We start from the raw sequence: 17,951 nt of genomic DNA on the forward strand, positions 1-17,951 counted from the left end.
GGGTCACGAAACATGCTTGATAAGGAATATTTAAGGCTGTATGAGAGGATTGTTCCTCTCCTACACAAGAAGCAATAACTTTATCCTTGTTTTCTTTGGAAATTCTATGCTTTGAAGTAGAGCATTAGACCAAATGTAGGGTTTGTTTTATTTATTTTATTTTTTCACATGAAAAAATAGACAATCTCATTGAATTACAAGGATTTTGACAAATGTCTAGTTACACATAAAACAAAAATTAAAAATAAAAGAAAGAATAAAATAAAGAACATTAATGATGTGACACTGATACACTTGTAAATTTATGATACCTAATATGAATTGTTAAGGGCATTTATTTCAAATGAAGGTGATCATTTTCTGATTAAAGGTCCATTTGTTGGAGTGATTTTAGGGGAATAAAAACTGGGGAGAGAAAAGTGGAGGAATTTTTTTTTTTTTTTTCAGTGATTGGTTGGAAGGATTTTAAGAGGGAAAATTGATAGGGTCGGGCTGTTTTCTCTTCTTATTCACCAAGTTGTTTTCTCTGCAAATTAGAGAGAAAATTGGATAGAAAATGGGTTGCAAAATGGTTTTTCTCCCCTTATGTTTTTGAAAAATCGTTTTCGTTTTCTTGTTAGTGATATATTTTTTACTCATTTTTTCTTTTTTACAAATGAAGCACTTATCCATATGCAATTTTTTAATAAAAATATAATGTGTTTTTTGTTTTTGTTTTTTTTTAATAGAGCCATGAGAGTAAATTTATATAAACCATATTTTCCATCTTCTTATTTTTCTTCTCAACCAAATAAAATAGATTTTCATCCCTCTACTTATTCACCCCAAACCAAACACCATGAAATTTCTTCTGTCCCCCTCTTTTCCATCCCCCAATCAAGAATCAAAGGTTCTTGTTAACAGTAATTTATGACATCTCCAAGACAGATCCTTCGGAAGGATTCCTTCCTGTTCGTGTAGCACCTTGTTTCTACTTCTAGGATAAAAGCAAAAAAATGATGCCTTGCCAGTAAAATTATACCTTACTTAAGTACAAAAAAGGCAATGTGTTGGGCGTGACCACTTCTAGTTCATGACCAACTATTTTAAATAGTGGTATCCTGTATGCTACACAATGCAATATCCTCCTAGTTCCTGAAAGCACACAGTTCCATGGAATCCACACTTTTCCTCCGCAATGCTCCCCTGCCTAGGGTGCCCCTACAACGCATCTCTTCCCCGGTGAATCTGAGTGCTGCAAGGGTAACCATGCCTAATTTTGGCCTTAACCATTTGACTCTTTTGCTTGCAAACAATTCCTACCCCCGCCCACTTAGGCATGACTTCAGTCCCATTGTTTGTGCGGTAAATAAATTCTCGACACACTCAACAAATGATGAAGATGACAACAAAATTGTAAGAGGGTCCATAGGGGCGTCTTTGGTAATGGCATGTGTTCTTGGTATAGTTAGTTGCGGTTGTTGGATGAGTCCAATAGCCAATGCAATTCCTCCGTGGAGTTCAAACAATTCATCTCGCCAAACGGCAGCAGGTTCCCAGAAGCACAAGCCGTTGACAAGGAAAAATCTTCCAGACGTTGAAGCCCTTAAGGTATCATTCTCTTCTTTCTTTAGCTATTTCTATTATTAATGTGCGCAAAGTCCTGCAGAGTATTGCTTATCCAATTTTGGCCTCAATTTCATCAGTTGAAAAATGAAGCCTAAATGATACAGGACCCTCTCCATTTCAAGTCAAATATATTTTGCGTTAAAGCAAATTAACTATGATGATTTAAGATAAATTAAGTTATACTAGCAATTTAATTTAAGTAGGTGACTCTTTCAAAGCTATTAAACCATTTAACTATTTTTTAATCCTAAGTTTCCCTTGTTAATTAGTGAGGATAAATTGGAAAAATAAAATTAGCAGCAAGCTTAAAAGCTAACCACTTACCTCACTGTTATACAAACAAGAAGAAGGCTGATTGCGGTATATATACACTTCCACCTCCATACACACACTCCATTGATATTTTTCTTTTTTGAAATTTTTTTTGACACCTAACCTTGGAGTGCATATATGTCAATAAAAGGACAATCAAAACCTCATTCCTCTCCCCCGTGTGTGTGTGTTTGTTTATCCAAACATTAAAAAAAATTGTCAAAGTCTTTTCTTAGCAGAGACAGTTGTGTTCATTTAGAGAAGATTCTTATATCTCTACCTTTTGATAGTTTGGCCTTTGTCTTCAATTTTGACTGATAAAAATAAGGATTGCTCACATTTCAAGCACCCTCTAAGCGAGTAAAAATCCTATATCTTGTGATAAAAAATATTTATTGTAATTTGTATTCAACATTATGTAATTCCATACACAATTTTTTGTACACCTAGCACCTTGCGTGCCTAATGTAACATAAAATTTTCAACTTTGTCTTGATACCAACTGATCTAGAGCTGATTTCCAGATTGTCTAAATGCCTATGATTTTTCTTTTTTCTTCACAACTATGTTGTAGAAAGAGGCCAAGATGCTAGCAAATTCTGGACGTGATGAAGAAGTATTGAAGCCACTGCGACAGGCACTTGATGAAGCTAGGAGTGATCCTAGATACGGGGATACTCACTACAATATTGAAATGGCATTGGTTGAAGTTCTCATATATCTGGTATGACACAAAATTTCCCCACTCTAGTGCACAAGAACATCAGACATTACAACTTCAAGCATAGACCCTACTGTACTTTTGATTGGGTGCAACCTGTGATCTCTTGCATCTTTTAATCACTTAAAATCAGAATTTGGGTACTGCACCCTTGAAAGTTGACAAATTAAATTTTTTCATAACCAAATTCACCTTAAAAAAATAAAATAATGTATTGAAAAATCTGTTTAGACCCCATGTGTTTTGTAGATTGTGTAGAATTATTCAAGAAAAAACCACTCCGGGTCCTGGAGATCCAATGTCATAAACAATTCACTACAAGAAAAGTAGTTACAACAGTTTATTTACAAAATTTTTGTATAACTACAACTAAGTTTGTAGCCAAACTTTGTCCTTGGTTCTAAGTTCTAACCATGCACCACAGACTATCATGTCAATGCCATAGTAAAATTCGCAAAAAAATAATGTGGCTGTGTACCTATTGATTCCATATGCACAATCCGCATGATGGATAAAAAAATGGTGACTTTCATTTTTTAGTATGATGTTTTGTGCACTTTAACATCGAAATTCTCAGTTAGGAGGAAATCATTACGAATATTATTTATTTATCAGCCAAAGCATCTGCATTTTGAACTATAACTCCTTTTGACATGATTCCCTAATTTAACATCTTTGTGTTTACTTAATGAACACTATCTTTTAGTATAATCACATTCAATATCTTTCCAATAGTAAACTGCAAGGATAAGAAAAGAAACACGACTGGTTTAATCCTAGCTAATGGTCAATATAAAATGAATAAAAAATGTATGAAAGCAGAAAAAAAGTCCGTTGCTTGAGGTAAACCTGATCCGTTGAGCAGAATGGGTACACCCCCAAGCATTCTTCTTATCTTCATTTGCCTTCGCTGTTCATATTGTTTATGTCTGCTTATACAGGGAAGATATGAAGAAGCCAAAGAATGCCAGTGTCTCAATCTCAGCAAAGAATACTTTATCAAATCAGATGCTCGAGTTCCTCTTTACAAGGTTCGTAAATTTCATATTATCAAGAATACTATATAAGAATAAGAAAAAAAGTTATTAAAAAAGTGAATTTGCAAAATGTCTGGCTATGGCTTCTCCCACTTCGTAGTTTGACAGATGAAGACTTCAATATTTAATATTTTTTATTATAAAAAAAAAAAATGGCATGGCAGTTGACCAAGCAATCAAAAGTTCAAAACCATAGCTGTCAATAACTTGCATGGTAGGAAGCATGGACACTTTATTTAAGGCACATTTGGAGTGCTGTATTCATGTTGTATCCATGTCAGACCGTTTGTTTCATGTTATCATTTTTCAATAATTGCTTGTGTCACCATGTCATACTGGTATCCATGCTTCCTAGCTTGCAAGAATATGTTTTCAGCTATAAGATTTTTTATATTTTTTACTTGACTAGGATATTTTTCTGAAGAAACAAAATTGGCAACATGATGGTTTTTTTTATTTCTACTTGTACAGGGTATTATACATACTATGTTGGATGAAAAGGACAAAGCAATGGCGTGCTGGAAAAAATTCGCAAAGATTGTTGGAGATGAATCAGGATTACCCCTTTTTCGTCCCCCAGAATAGTAGCAAGTTGGTTGCGTAAGAAAAGGGTTTTGGATATTTCATTCCGTTTTTTACCTAGTTGGTTTCAGCAAGAAAAGGATTTTGGATATTTCATACCGTTTCTTATAGAACTATGTATTGCAATAATTGAGAAAAAATGCATAACTGATTCTTATTACTGAATTGATAATTGTATTTGTACAAGAGATTCCAAAACACAGGGCTGTAACTAACTAACTAACAGAAAAAATAACTAACCACTCCACTAATAACTGACAGCACTAACAAACATGCTTTACATGTGGGAAATAGCACCACTTATTTCATTAAAGGGAAAACTACTTTTAGCTTATCAACCAACAGTAAAATGACTTGTAGCTTATAGGTGTAGGATTATTTTCTCAATACTATGTGCATAATATCTTTATACAATTAATTTTTTTTTAAAAAATGAATAAGAAGGATTCATGGCATAATTTAACCTTTGTGTTTCCTATTTACCCTTCTTTTTTAATATAATATGATTTGAATGCGCAATATTGCTCATTAATAGTTGTTCCTTGCATACACCAAATAAGTGAAGTGTTATGACTTATGAGTAGAAGTGCTCCAAAATAGTTCTTCCTTGCATACGTGAAATAAGCTAAGTGTTATGATTTTAGTGTCTCACATGGCTTAAGTAAGAGCTTAATAATGTGTATATATGTTCTTGGACACATCTCCTTGCAAGCTGATTTTCAAGGATGAGTTCTACCTATAACTTTGTATCATTTTTGTGGTTGGATCTTGAAGTGGGCAACCTAGAGGACACCTTAAATTGTCTTGCTCAAAGTTATTGAATAATTTCTCCCAGTTTATTATATTATAAGCTCTAATACGAAAGGCATGATGTTGGTCCTGAACATGCAGAGGACTAACAGCACACAAATAGAAAGGAAAATGGAAATTGCTTCGACACCAATCTAAATTTAATGTGTTCTGGCAATAAAAATAGCTAGTTTTATGTCTACATTCATGGATTCAACATCAACACCATGAATAATTTTTAATAATCGAAACAAGCATCACAATATACAAAATTTAAAGGGCACTAAAAAAATTCTTTGTATGTTTAGCTAATTTGATCATTATTATTCATTTCTTTTGATTCGGTGCTTAGGACTTTGTTATAAATCCTCATATATTTATAGAGAAAAGTGTCTATACACCTCCTGGACTTTAAAGCAGTGGCCATTACACCCTCTGGATTTTTATTTTGGCCAATTTACTCCTTAAATTTAACACATATGCCATATCACTATCTCAGTTAGGGTCTGTTTGGTAATGTTGTTCTAGTAACGTTGTTTAAGTGTTGTGAAAATATGTGTGCATAAAAAAATATTGCAGAAATACGTGTTGTGTTGTTTAAACAACACTACCAAACATGCCTATAGTCTCAATTAAAATTTTAATAGAATATGCATATGAGACACACATGATGTTTAACATACCAAACTTGAAATTTGAGAAGAAGAGAAACGTTCTAAGTGAGAGAGAGACAATAATCAGAAGTTAGAACCACTGTGGCATTCCTCCCTCTGCGCCAGGAGTTTTGTCCTGCCGTCCATGGTCCGGTCACGCTATTCAATTGCATATCCATCTCTTGTTCAACGACCACCATGTTACTGACATCTGTATTCCAAATATTTTCCAAGATGCATCAATTTTGAGACTTTATTATCTTACAATGAAGTCTGATTTACAAGGCTGGATGTCTTCACTGATGTTTGATGACGAATTCCTAGGAAGCTTAAGCTGCAATCAACAACTAGACCAAATCCAATAACCCAAATAGCCAAGTCCCTGAAAGAGGAAGAAGCATTTCACTGATTACTGATTCAAATACAACGGCTACATCCTAATGGTAACTTTTCCAACGGTGCCGTTTCATTAAAGTTCAATGGCATTGTTTGGTTAAGTTAGAACGTGTTTAGTCTGTTCTCTAGACGACGTCGTTTAATATAAGTTGTACGACACCGTTTCATGGTGAATGGATTATTATTCTTTCTGGAGCAACACGATGTCGTTTTGAGTCTTCTTCCACTCCTCTGCTTCTGGTCTCTAGGCCTCCATGTTTAGAGCTTCATATATTTTTCAGCTACACTAGATATTTTTTGTAACTGATTAGATATTTTCTGTAACTAATTAGATATTTATATAGTTTGTTAGATTAGTTAGATATGAGTTTGTTGAGGTATAAACCCACGTGCTTATTTGGGAAACACTATAAATAGAGTATCAGTGTACAATTTCTTATTATGCTTGTAATACGATTTCTCGAGAGAATTCCTCTCAATTTTCCTCTACCTTCTTTTGTTTTCTGTTAAGCGTCGTCTTTCTTCCAAGCTTTCATCTTTTCTTTCATGGTATCAAAGCCAATTTCCATGGCTTCTACTGCAACCACCACACCTTCCTCATCTTGCACTAGCTCACTTTCCACAACTCACACTTCATCGTTACAATCACCACTACTGCTTCTTCTGTCAAACATATCAAACTTGATGTCAATCAAGCTTGATTACACAAATTACATACCATGGAGGCATCAACTTATCACCATTCTTGAAGCTTATTCACTATTTGATCGTATTGATGGCACTGTGCCTCAACCATGCCAAATTTTTCTTGATGCTCAAGGTTTTCCGCTGTGAATGTGAATCCTGAGTACTCAGCTTGGAAATCAAAGACAAGGCTTTACTGTCCTTGATCAATTCTACTCTAACACCACAAGTTTTCTCTCTAGTGGTTGGAATTACAAGCTCTCGAGAGGTTTGGAATACTTTGGAACAAAGATTCACCTCTACCTCAAGAGCAAATATTCTTAATCTAAAGCTTGAATTGCAAAACCTCAAGAAAGGGAGTGATACTATGAATGTGTTCTTGCAGAAGATCAAAATTGCGAGGGACAAACTTCTTGTTGTAGGTGTTGCTGTTGATAATGAAAAGCAGTTTTGCATTGTTCTTTAAGGCTTGCCTAAAGGGTTTGCTCACTTCTGCTCAGCTATATGCACTAGAAGTGATCCAATCACATATGAACAATTGTCTATTATGTTGCAAAGTGAAGAACTGGCAATGGCAGAGAATCTTGTGACAGTTCCTCAATCTCTAGCAATGTTTGCTTCTAATTCAAGGCCAAATGGAAACAGCTCTCAAAATCAAGGTTCTGGAAGAGGAAGAGGTTGAAACAATTCCAATAGAGGAAGAGGTGGTGGTAGATTCAACAATAACAATGGAGGTGCTTCACATCAGAATTTCTCTCCACACTAGCAGTCTAACTCACAGTTTGGAAATCAGTCCTATAGAACTGATTCTACTCGTCTTGTGTGCCAAATTTGTGGAAAATCAGGTCATCTTGTACTGGAATGCTATCACAGCATGGATTTTGCTTACCAAGGAAAAAATCTACCTACCAAACTTGGAGCTATGGCAAGTGTTCTAATGTTGTCATCACTAGTAACCAAGATCCATGGCTAGCCGATCCTAGTACTTCAAACCATCTCACAGCCAATTTGTACAACCTTACCACTCCAACTCAGTATAAGGGTGCTGAATAGGTCACTGTGGGGAATGGTCAAGCTCTTCCAATCAATAGCATAGGTAACTCTTCTATCCATACCAAATATCACAAATTTATTCTCAGAAGTGTCTTACATGTCCCATGGATTGCTAAGAATCTGTTATCTGTTCTCAAATTTTGTATACACAAGAATTGTTCTTGTCATTTTGATGCTAATGAGCTCAAAATTCATGATATTCCTATAGGGAGACTCCTCCACAGGGCCTTGAGTGAGAATGGAGTCTATCCTATCTACTCAAAGCTTCATGCCAAGCTTCCTTCTCCCACACGCAATCCAATCACATCTGCTCATGCCACCTCTCTATTCTTCTCTACATAGTTCACTTCTACTTCAGCTTTTCATGTTAATAGGTCAAATAAATGGTTGCTATGGCACCATAGATTAGGTCACCCTAGTGATAATATTCTACATGCTGCTATTTTAGCTATTGAACATTCTGATGTATTCAAATGCACATCTACCTTTGTTTCACATTGTAAGCATTGCCTTAGTGGCAAAAAGCACCAATTACCTTTTGTGAAGTCAACCATTTAATCCAATGCACCTCTTGAACTCATTCATTGTGATGTATGAGGTCCTGCCCCTTTTGTTTCTATCAATGAATTCAAATATTATCTTGTTTTTGTTGATGACTACTCTAAATTTGCATGGGTTTACTTGCTTAAACTCAAATCAGATGTCTTTAATATTTATAAATTTTTCAAAGCCACTATTGAAAATCAGCCCAATCTTAGAATTAAGACCTTTAGGTTAGATGGTGGTGGAGAATTTTCATCCAAAGCCTTTGCTGAATTTTGCTCCTCACAAGGCATTGTTCACTAGTTTTCCTGCCCTCACACACCACAACAGAATGGGGTTGTTGAGACGAAACATAGGCACTTTATTGAGTGCTCACTTACTATGCTATCCCTTTCACAGCTACCTATCTCATATTGGTCTTATGCAGTTGCCACTGCCACCCACATTATCAATAGACTTCCCATTCCTGCTCTGCATAATAAGTCACCTTGGGAACTCCTTTTTAAATCTATTCTAGTTCTTATTCATCTTTGAGTCTTTGGTTGTACATGCTTTCCTTTGCTTAGACCTTACAATACTCATAAGCTACAACCTCACACTAAACCCTGCATCTTTCTTGGCTATCTAGCCTATTCTAAGGGCTATATCTGCTTTGAGCCATCTTCTCATAAAATATATATTTCTAGACATGTGATTTTTAATGAGAATGAATTCTTTTATTCTAAAACTTCCTTTGACGAGTAGTGTAAAATGGTTGTCTATAAATGACCGTCATTACTAAGGACAACCATTATTATTAAGGACGGTTGTTATTATTAAGGACGGTTGTTATTATTAAGGATGATCATAAGCACACATTAATACTCAGATATAAATTCCTCACTTAAATGGTGCAAGTGTAACAGACATATAGCTTTTCCAACCACTAGCTCACAGTTGTTATAACTACCTCAATTTGATCATTACGCAACTGTTATAGAACATTGAATGAAAAAGTTAAATGGCTATTAAATGAGCATTTAAGCCTCCAACTCAATCATAACTAATGGATAGCGATAAAACACTCGTTCATATTGCAAATTGTCTATGTTAATGCGCATTGTTCCAAACAGCATTTAATGTCCAAGTGATAAATGAGCACAGAGCTGTTACTGTCGTCCAATTATGTGCATTTAATGGTCGTTACAAACATTAAAGGGCTGAGGATAAATGGTCATTATTAGGCCATAAATCCTCCAACTGTGGTACAACATTAGAGAGGCTAGTAAATTGAGCATTTACTCACACAAAGGCTATAAAAGCCAAGAGAGGCAGGTAAATGATTCATGTTGAACACACACACAAATTACTTTAAAGATTACAGATTTCTAAAGAGTTTAAGCTAATTTAAAAATCGGAGGGTCCTCGACAGGCCCCAAATCGGTGTCATTATCTACTTAGTGCTTACTTTGGTACAAGATCTCCAAGTCATCCATAGTACTAACGAGGAACATATTGACAAACTCCAGGTCGTCCATTGTACTAACTAGATATATACTTACGAGCTCCAAGTCGTCCATTGTACTGACGAGGTGAAATTCTGCTTTATCATCCTCTTTACCCATTGGATCCTTAAATTCAGCTGCTACATGTCAGTATTCCACTTTCCCTGCATGGTTGTCCTTTCTCTTACACACTTCTCCATCATCTGCACACACTACTCATTCACACACCACTCCTATTCCTATCCACAAGTCACACAACCAAGCACTTCAGCTCCTACACCTTAGATATCACAACCTACTCTATCTGTTACCTTACCTCAAGTGTCATCTCCACCTAATCCTGGTTCTACACCACGTATCCCACAGTCGGTTGTTCCTACTTCTTCACCATAGGTGTCACCACCCTCTGCTCCTTCTTCACAACCCAATAGCTCTTCTCTTGTTCTTGTGTCACCTCTTTTTACTTCAACACAATCCTCACCCACTGAGCCTACTGCTACTATTCTCCCTATCACAAATACACATCCCATGGTCACTAGATTAAAAATGCGGTGAGAATAGTTTTCAGGAAAACCAATTCACTTTAAAACGTGATTTCTATTTGAAAATATTAGAAATTCATCTAAACAATAAGGAAAACATGATTGAATTTATTGAAGGCATGAAAGAATTAATACATCAAAAGAAATCTAATTGAACAATCAAATATGTTATTGTTTAAAATTTTAGAAAGAATCACATTGAATATTCATACCGTATAGAAGAAACATAACCCCTAGCCCTAACAAAGAGTTTAGAATACCATTAGAAAAAGGAAAATACAAGGTTTTCTTTGTTAAATTCGTTCTACACAGCCTCCCTTCAAAACCCTAACGTCCAAGTGTCCAAAAAAAAAAAAAAATAAATAAAACTTCTATTATTTTAATTTTCGTCCAGATTTATAGCAGTAACTTGTGAGTTAATTTCGGCCTTCAAAAATTGAGAATTTTGAAAAACTCAAAATTGAAAGGTTGTAGATATTTAAGTCACGGTTCCAATCCATCTGGGCTTGTGTCAATTGAATTTTTGAGGAGAGAGATACACCCAAAATATTGATCAATGCTCAAATTTGATATTTCCCTTTCAGATTCTGCCTCTTTGATTTCTTTCCTTATTTGAAGCTTCCAAACATGGTAGACGACCCAAGCACTCTAGCTGCACCTCTTTAAACATTTAGGCATGGTCCTTTAGCTCATTTTTAATTCTAGTTTGGCCTCCATTTTCTCACAGACTCCTATAAACTCATCTTTTTCACATGATTTCCTAAAAGTAAAAAATTACACGCAATGAATGACGTCTTATTCAAGAAATTATGTAAAGATAAATAATAGGGACTAATGCAAATCATGGCTTAATTATACAAATTAAGCATAGTAATAAGGAGATAATGCTCACATAAATATATAACAAATATACATTTTAAGGCGTTATCAGTTCTCTAGATGACGCCGTTTAGTATAAGTTGTACAACATCGTTTCATGGTGAATGAATTATAATTCTTGCTGGAGCAACACGTTGTCGTCTTGAGTCTTCTTCCACTCCTCTGCTTATGGTCTTTAGGCCTCCATGTTTAGAGCTTTAAATATTTTTCAGCTGCTCTAAATATTTTCTGTAACTGATTAGATATTTTTCAGCTGCTTTAAATATTTTCTGTAGCTGCTCTAAATATTTTCTGCTCTAAATATTTTCTGTAACCAATTAGATATTTATATAGTTTGTTAGATTAGTTAGATATGAGTTTGTTGAGGTATAAACCCACGTGCTCATTTGGGAAACACTATAAATAGAGTATCAGTGTACAATTTCTTATTATGCTTAGAATACAATTTCTCTAGAGATTTCCTCTCAATTTTCCTCTACTTTCTTTTGTTTTCTATTAAGCTTTGGCTTTCTTCCAAGCTTTCATATTTTCTTTTAGTCCCCCACAATCTTTACCAACCCAACAAAGAAAACTAACCAAAACCCACCAATCCAATACCAAATCCCAACAACGCACACCGAATTTATCAAAACCCTTTTCTTTTTTCTTTTTTTTTTGTAAAAAAAATTACTAAACTAATTGGTTTTAGAAATTCGATACTTTTTTTTTTTGGGTTTGTGATGAGGATCCATATATGCTGTTGAATGGCACTGCGAGACCATGGATGGCAAAATGGATTTCCGCAGTGGAGGGAGGGATGTCGTGGTGGTTTTGACCGATTTTCTCTCTCACTCAAAACGTTTCTCTCTCTTCTTCCACTGAGTTCAGGTTTCAGATTTGGTATTTTAAATAGCATGTGTCTCACTTGCATATTCTATTATGATTTTAACAACAAATAGTGATTTGGCACATGAGTAAAGTTGAAGGAGCAAATTGGCCAAAATAAAAGTTTAGAGAGTGTAATGGCCATTACTTTAAAGTTCAAGGGTGTATGGGCATTTTCCTTATATTTATATTATTCATCATACTCTTGTCATGTAAAAGTTCTTTAAAAAAAATTTGGAGAACAAATACTTCTATATATAAACATAATCATAATAAATTCACGTTAATAACTATCATGGTTATCAAATTACATATTTAGAAGAAAAAAATAGATAAAAAATCATAATTTGTTGGACTTTCCCGTGTGTACATGGCTTACTAGTTAAACATTTTTTTTTTTTATACTTTTTGTTGACTTCATTTAAGATTGTTACTATAAGGATGCAAACTGATCCACAACCCAAGGTGTTAGGCCTATGACCCAATAAGTCCAAAACAATAAATTTGTTAGAGAGCAGGTTTGATGTTGAATGTTCAGTGACCCCAACATGAATCACTGCGGGTTAGTTTAATCTAAGAATGAAAGCAAATAACAAGTTGAGAAGAAAAGTTCTCATCGGTCAAGTCTGAGGATGGTATATTCTTATATATATATATATATATATATATCAGGCTTATATAAATATTCAAGTTCTTGGTTACAAAGAGGTTTTTCTCTTCTCTTTTCAATCCCCCTTCTGTAAGGGACTCTTCTCTTTTATACTTCTCCCTTCCTCTCATCTTAACCTTCCATCTATTGATTAAGTAGCTCATCTTGCTGATATTTGTCCTATTAGCACTTTCGGAAAGTCCTTGGTGGGTAGTTGTAAGGCTAAAAATCACTGTTTAAGCATCACCTCCACATTAATGTAGTCAGTTGTTTAGACACAGATCATTCAATGTGGTGGTAGTAGCTTTAATCCTAGATATTTCTCAATTCCCTGTTGATTCTTCTCTCTCCAAAGCTTATCCTCCTTCCGAGCATGACTGTCCCCCTCCTAGTACTTGTTGGGTGATCGGACTTCATGCATCCATTTCGTTTCCTGAGGAGGTTTGTCTCCTTGAACAATACCTCCTTCTTGTCCTGACCAGCCCTTGTCCTCAATTTGACGACCCACTTTCCTTTACTAACACTTGTTTGTCCTCGGGCTCAATGACGTCCTCGGGCACAGCCCATGGCTCAATACCCTTATCCGAGCTGTTGATTCCCACAGTTACATAAGCTTTTAAAAACTCACATTTTTTTCATGTCATTATTCTAATATATATTTAATTAATTTTTTTTTAAAGTTACAAACAATGTTAAATGTATTAATTTAAATTGATTAGAAAATCTTCTTTAAGAAAAAGACTAATAAGAACTCATTATATTCTTATAAGGGTTAATCACAAATTACACCCCTAAAATTTGAGAGTATTTGGATTTTACATCCTGATATTTTATAATTTAGATTTTACCCTCTAAAGTTTGAGAGTGTTTAGATTTTATACTTTAACGCTTTAGACTTTGGATTTTATCTCCTAAATTTTATGGGTGGATTTTACTCCCTAAAGTTTGAGGGTGTTTAGATTTTACATCTTAAAGTTTTAGAATTTTGAGGTGTAAAATCCAAACACTCCCAAATTTTAGTAGGGAGTAAAATTTAAATTTTAAAACGTCAGGATATAAAATTCAAACACTCTCAAACTTCAGAAGGTAAATTCCAAATTTTAAAACATTAGGGTATAAAATCCAAATACCCTCAAACTTTAAGGGTGTAATTTGCAATTTACCATTTTTATAAAGTAACCCAATACATTAAACCAATTTAGATTAGATTAGGTTTGATATTTTCAAACAAATTTCTAACTAAATTATGTATGTTCTTCTATATAAATTCTCTGATTCGATTTTTCATTTATAAATACTTATTAATTACATATGTACGATATATAATTTTTTTTAATGAACTTTAGGTATTGCACCTGTTGGTAACCAATTTACATCTTAAAGAGAATCTATAAACTTGTGGCACTGTAACAAGTCTGAGTGAAGTGTGGCTCAATGTATCGCTTTGGTGGTGCTTATGTAGCATACTTGGCACTTGGACACATTTGCATGTGATGTGTGTGATCAAATTTAGATGATTTTTCCCCATCCTTTTTTAGGTATTGAAATAAGATGAGATGCACTCAGATTATAACCTGGGAATTTTTTTTTTTTTTTTTCATACAGACATAATAACGAGTAATAACTCTTTTTTGAAGGATTATAATCTAATTTGAATAGAAAGGAGCCAATTAAAATGACAATTTATGTTTTTTTCCCTTACTCTAGTCAAATGCAATTTTGTATGAAATTCTTTTAGGAGAAAATTTCAAAATTGCTGTGTAGTTAGTGGTTTTGTTTTATCCTAAAGGTGAATTGCCTATAACTTAACAACAAACTCTTTCAAATATGTTTAATTATCACCTTGAATATAGCATTAATTCCACACACGCTAATTTCAGATAATTGCTTCCAACTCATTTTTTAAACAATAACAAACATACTAGCTTGCAAACTTTCATAAACATTAACAATATATGAATACCAACAAAATCCTCCACGAAGGATAAGTATTACAATCACCACCAAAAAGCTATCTTAAATATATATAGACTCAAAATTTCACACTGAGAAAATCTGCTATCAACGATTTAGATTGCATTCAAACAATCAAACTCACAAACTTTTATAAACTTAACAAATATAAATTAACTCAACTCACCACTACACCCAAAGGTACTCTCATATTAGCCTACAGTGATACCTAAGACCTATGTAGACACCTCAGTTATACGTTTGAAAGGATCCCCTAATTCATCTACCCTAATGGTGTATAGATGCTTACTTTCCTCAGTAGCTGTAACCTTAGGACGGATACACTCAGGTAGGGATCTCATGATCTTCTAAAAATCCTAGGTTCTTCTTTGGTTTCTCCTAGGTCAAACATGGAATTTACTATATCATTAAGGTCTAGATAAAATTCATCAAAAGATTCATCTTTAGCCATTCTTATTTCTTCAAACTTAGAAGTCAACATCTAAAACTTGGAGGCTTTAACAACTTTTTTGCCTTCATGGAAGTAGCCTTAGCTATCTCTACATTGGCAATTCTCCCAAATTCCTCAAGTTAAACAACCATGAAAATGACATTCAAGGCTTTACTATTAAAATTGGTCGCAACCAACTATTTTGCAGACCATTCAAACTTGGAATTTAGGGCTTGGTCCATCCTTGTTCTACAGGAAGCCACACATTTTCGTTTAAAGACTTCAAAAAGGATTTGATACCTACTTTACCCACTTTCTGGCATGCGTTGTAATTTTTGTCTATGCATAGAAGGATACTAAGTAGGGATGGAAGTAGGACTTGGAGTTAAAGGAGATGGCTTTGTTGTTAGTTGTGTGTAGTAACTCCGGCCTTTAACTCTACTACTTTATCATTAAGGATTTTTGTTTAAAATTTTTTCAATGGCCAAGTTGTTTGTTTTGGGTAAAATAGATTGATTGGACTTAATTTTTGTTATTAGGCTAATTTTTTTGGACCTGTATGTTTTGTTTTAGATTTAATCTATTTATGGCATTTAAAAAGTGGAAAATGCTAAAACCATAAAATTTTTACAAATTGCTAATGTGGTGAGTGGTTATTGATAAGTCAAAAATGATGCAAGTGTGTGAACCAATAAAAATTTGCTACCTCAATAGTTTGTAAAAAATATTGTAAATAAGTGTGTGATTATAACAATACTCTTAAAAGAATTGATGGCATTGTTAGGAGGGAAAAATGTAATTTTATTGAACAAAATTACTAAAATCAATACTTATATACAAATATTTTCTTAAAAAAAAAAAAAATAAGGGGGGGACCATTGCCCCCTAGTCAATATATAGATCCGTCCCTGATACTAAGAGAGTGACCAAGATCCATTGACATTAGGGGTAACGGATCAAATTAAAAATAAATGTCTAAACTAGAGTTAATCTAGCTCAGATACTAATTGAGACGTTACATTTACACCTAGTTGATTAAATTAAATAAATTGTAAAAAAATTTAGTAAATTAACCAATTATGGTGATGACAATATTTTTGGTTAATAAGGCTACAACAACAAATCATAATCTAAATGAAAGTGCAGGAAAAGTAAAGCATTCAAAGATTTGTTGACAATACGAAAAAACTATCCCCCTCAAAAAAGAAAAAAAAAAAAAAAAACGAAAAAACTATAGTCGAAACATATATAAGGAAAAAAATTCACTGAGGGATACCACCAACCCAAATGAAAAATTGAATGTTAGAATCAAATTTTACAACTGAAATAGACCCGTATTTCTAGTCACTATCTACGGTAAAACTTACAATATGACCGCATATTGCTTCAAGCACTTTTGAACTCTTTTAATATGAATTTTTCTGCACGAATTGTGTCCGTGACTCCAGTAATTGCCTGGAAGATTTCTTCACAACAACTATCTATAGATGAATTGTGGCTTCAACAATTATTCACCAATCCTTAATGGAACATTCTTTAAATGAATTTTCTTGATCTTTGGTTTGTGGTGACACAGAAAGAACTAAAGGTTTTGAAATTTCAAAGCAATTTATAGTCTCTTATTTTTGCTTTAGTCGACTATTGGCTCTTATATACTATTCCATGTAGGACTCAAATTCCCACTTGATAGCTGACTTAATGTGCCTATGAGAAAATCAGGATTATCGATTTTCAATTGGTTGAGACTGAATCGAGAGTTAATCAAAAGGCATATCTCAATTGATCAAGAGTTTGTCGAGATGCAATTGAGATTCCAAAGACTGCAAAGACTTGAACTGATTCTTGGACTTTGACAAGAACTTTTAGGTTTCATTGTTATAACCCAAATATGCATTACATTGTTATACATTTGCCAACAATAGCATAAAATGTTTTTCAGACATCTTTCGGATTGTATAATAGGCTTGAAGCAAGAAATTTTTTCCAAGCTGCCCTTGAAAATTCTATTGTTTCAAGCAAAGCATTATACCAAATGCCAGCCCATTTGTGAATGTTCCTCAAAAAACAGAGAGCTTGTGAAGAGAACGATTGATGGTGAAAATTGTGTGAGAAAAAGAACATTAACGGAGAGAGAAAGAGAGAGAGAACCTGGACTGCAGTTTTAGCGTGGAAAAGGAGAATATCAATGGTTCTGATGACAACCTTGCTGGTGTCTTCACTCTTCAGGAATCTTTTTAGGCTGTATGAGAAACTTGCTCCTCTTTGTACACAAGAAGATAGAACTTTGTGTTTTGTTTGAAAATTCTATGCTTTTAAGCATAGCATTACCCCAAATATCGATGTCTTAAAAAAAAACAAATTAAGTGGGGAAGGTGATTGTATGGATAACTTTCACTTAAACATGTAAGATGTGTCAAATGTGCAGTCGCGCATGAAATTAAAGTTGAATAAAAAATAGGTTCCAAACTAGTTTGAAGCAATTTATTCCAATCCATTATGTGATTATTTATATGAGTATGATTTGTATTATATATAAAAGTTACACAGCCTGTTAAAAAATTATGTTATTAAAATTATTCATGGATAGTCTCTTCAGTCATTATATATTGGATTGGATAAAAAAAAATCTTAAAATCAATTTGGTCCTTAAATTTTAAGATCCTGGTTAATTAGTCAATTTAAGCATGCTACTAATTTGGCAAGAACCAAAATGGTCTCTATAGTCAAATGTGCAATTGCACAAGTTTATGC

General features: G+C 34.0%; 1 protein-coding gene across 1 annotated transcript; it reads left to right on the forward strand.

Annotated features, from left to right (window-relative positions):
* Window positions 1-1,077: 1,077 nt before the first annotated feature.
* LOC142637134 (uncharacterized) lies at window positions 1,078-4,458 on the forward strand. Its single transcript, XM_075811416.1, has 4 exons — window positions 1,078-1,590; window positions 2,495-2,644; window positions 3,583-3,672; window positions 4,150-4,458. The coding sequence occupies exons 1-4, from the start codon at window positions 1,153-1,155 to the stop codon at window positions 4,261-4,263; spliced, it is 792 nt and encodes a 263-aa protein (XP_075667531.1). The 5' UTR covers window positions 1,078-1,152; the 3' UTR covers window positions 4,264-4,458.
* Window positions 4,459-17,951: the final 13,493 nt, after the last annotated feature.

Source organism: Castanea sativa, chromosome 5 (assembly GCF_040712315.1).
Source record: "Castanea sativa cultivar Marrone di Chiusa Pesio chromosome 5, ASM4071231v1".
Classification (NCBI taxonomy): Eukaryota; Viridiplantae; Streptophyta; class Magnoliopsida; order Fagales; family Fagaceae; genus Castanea; species Castanea sativa.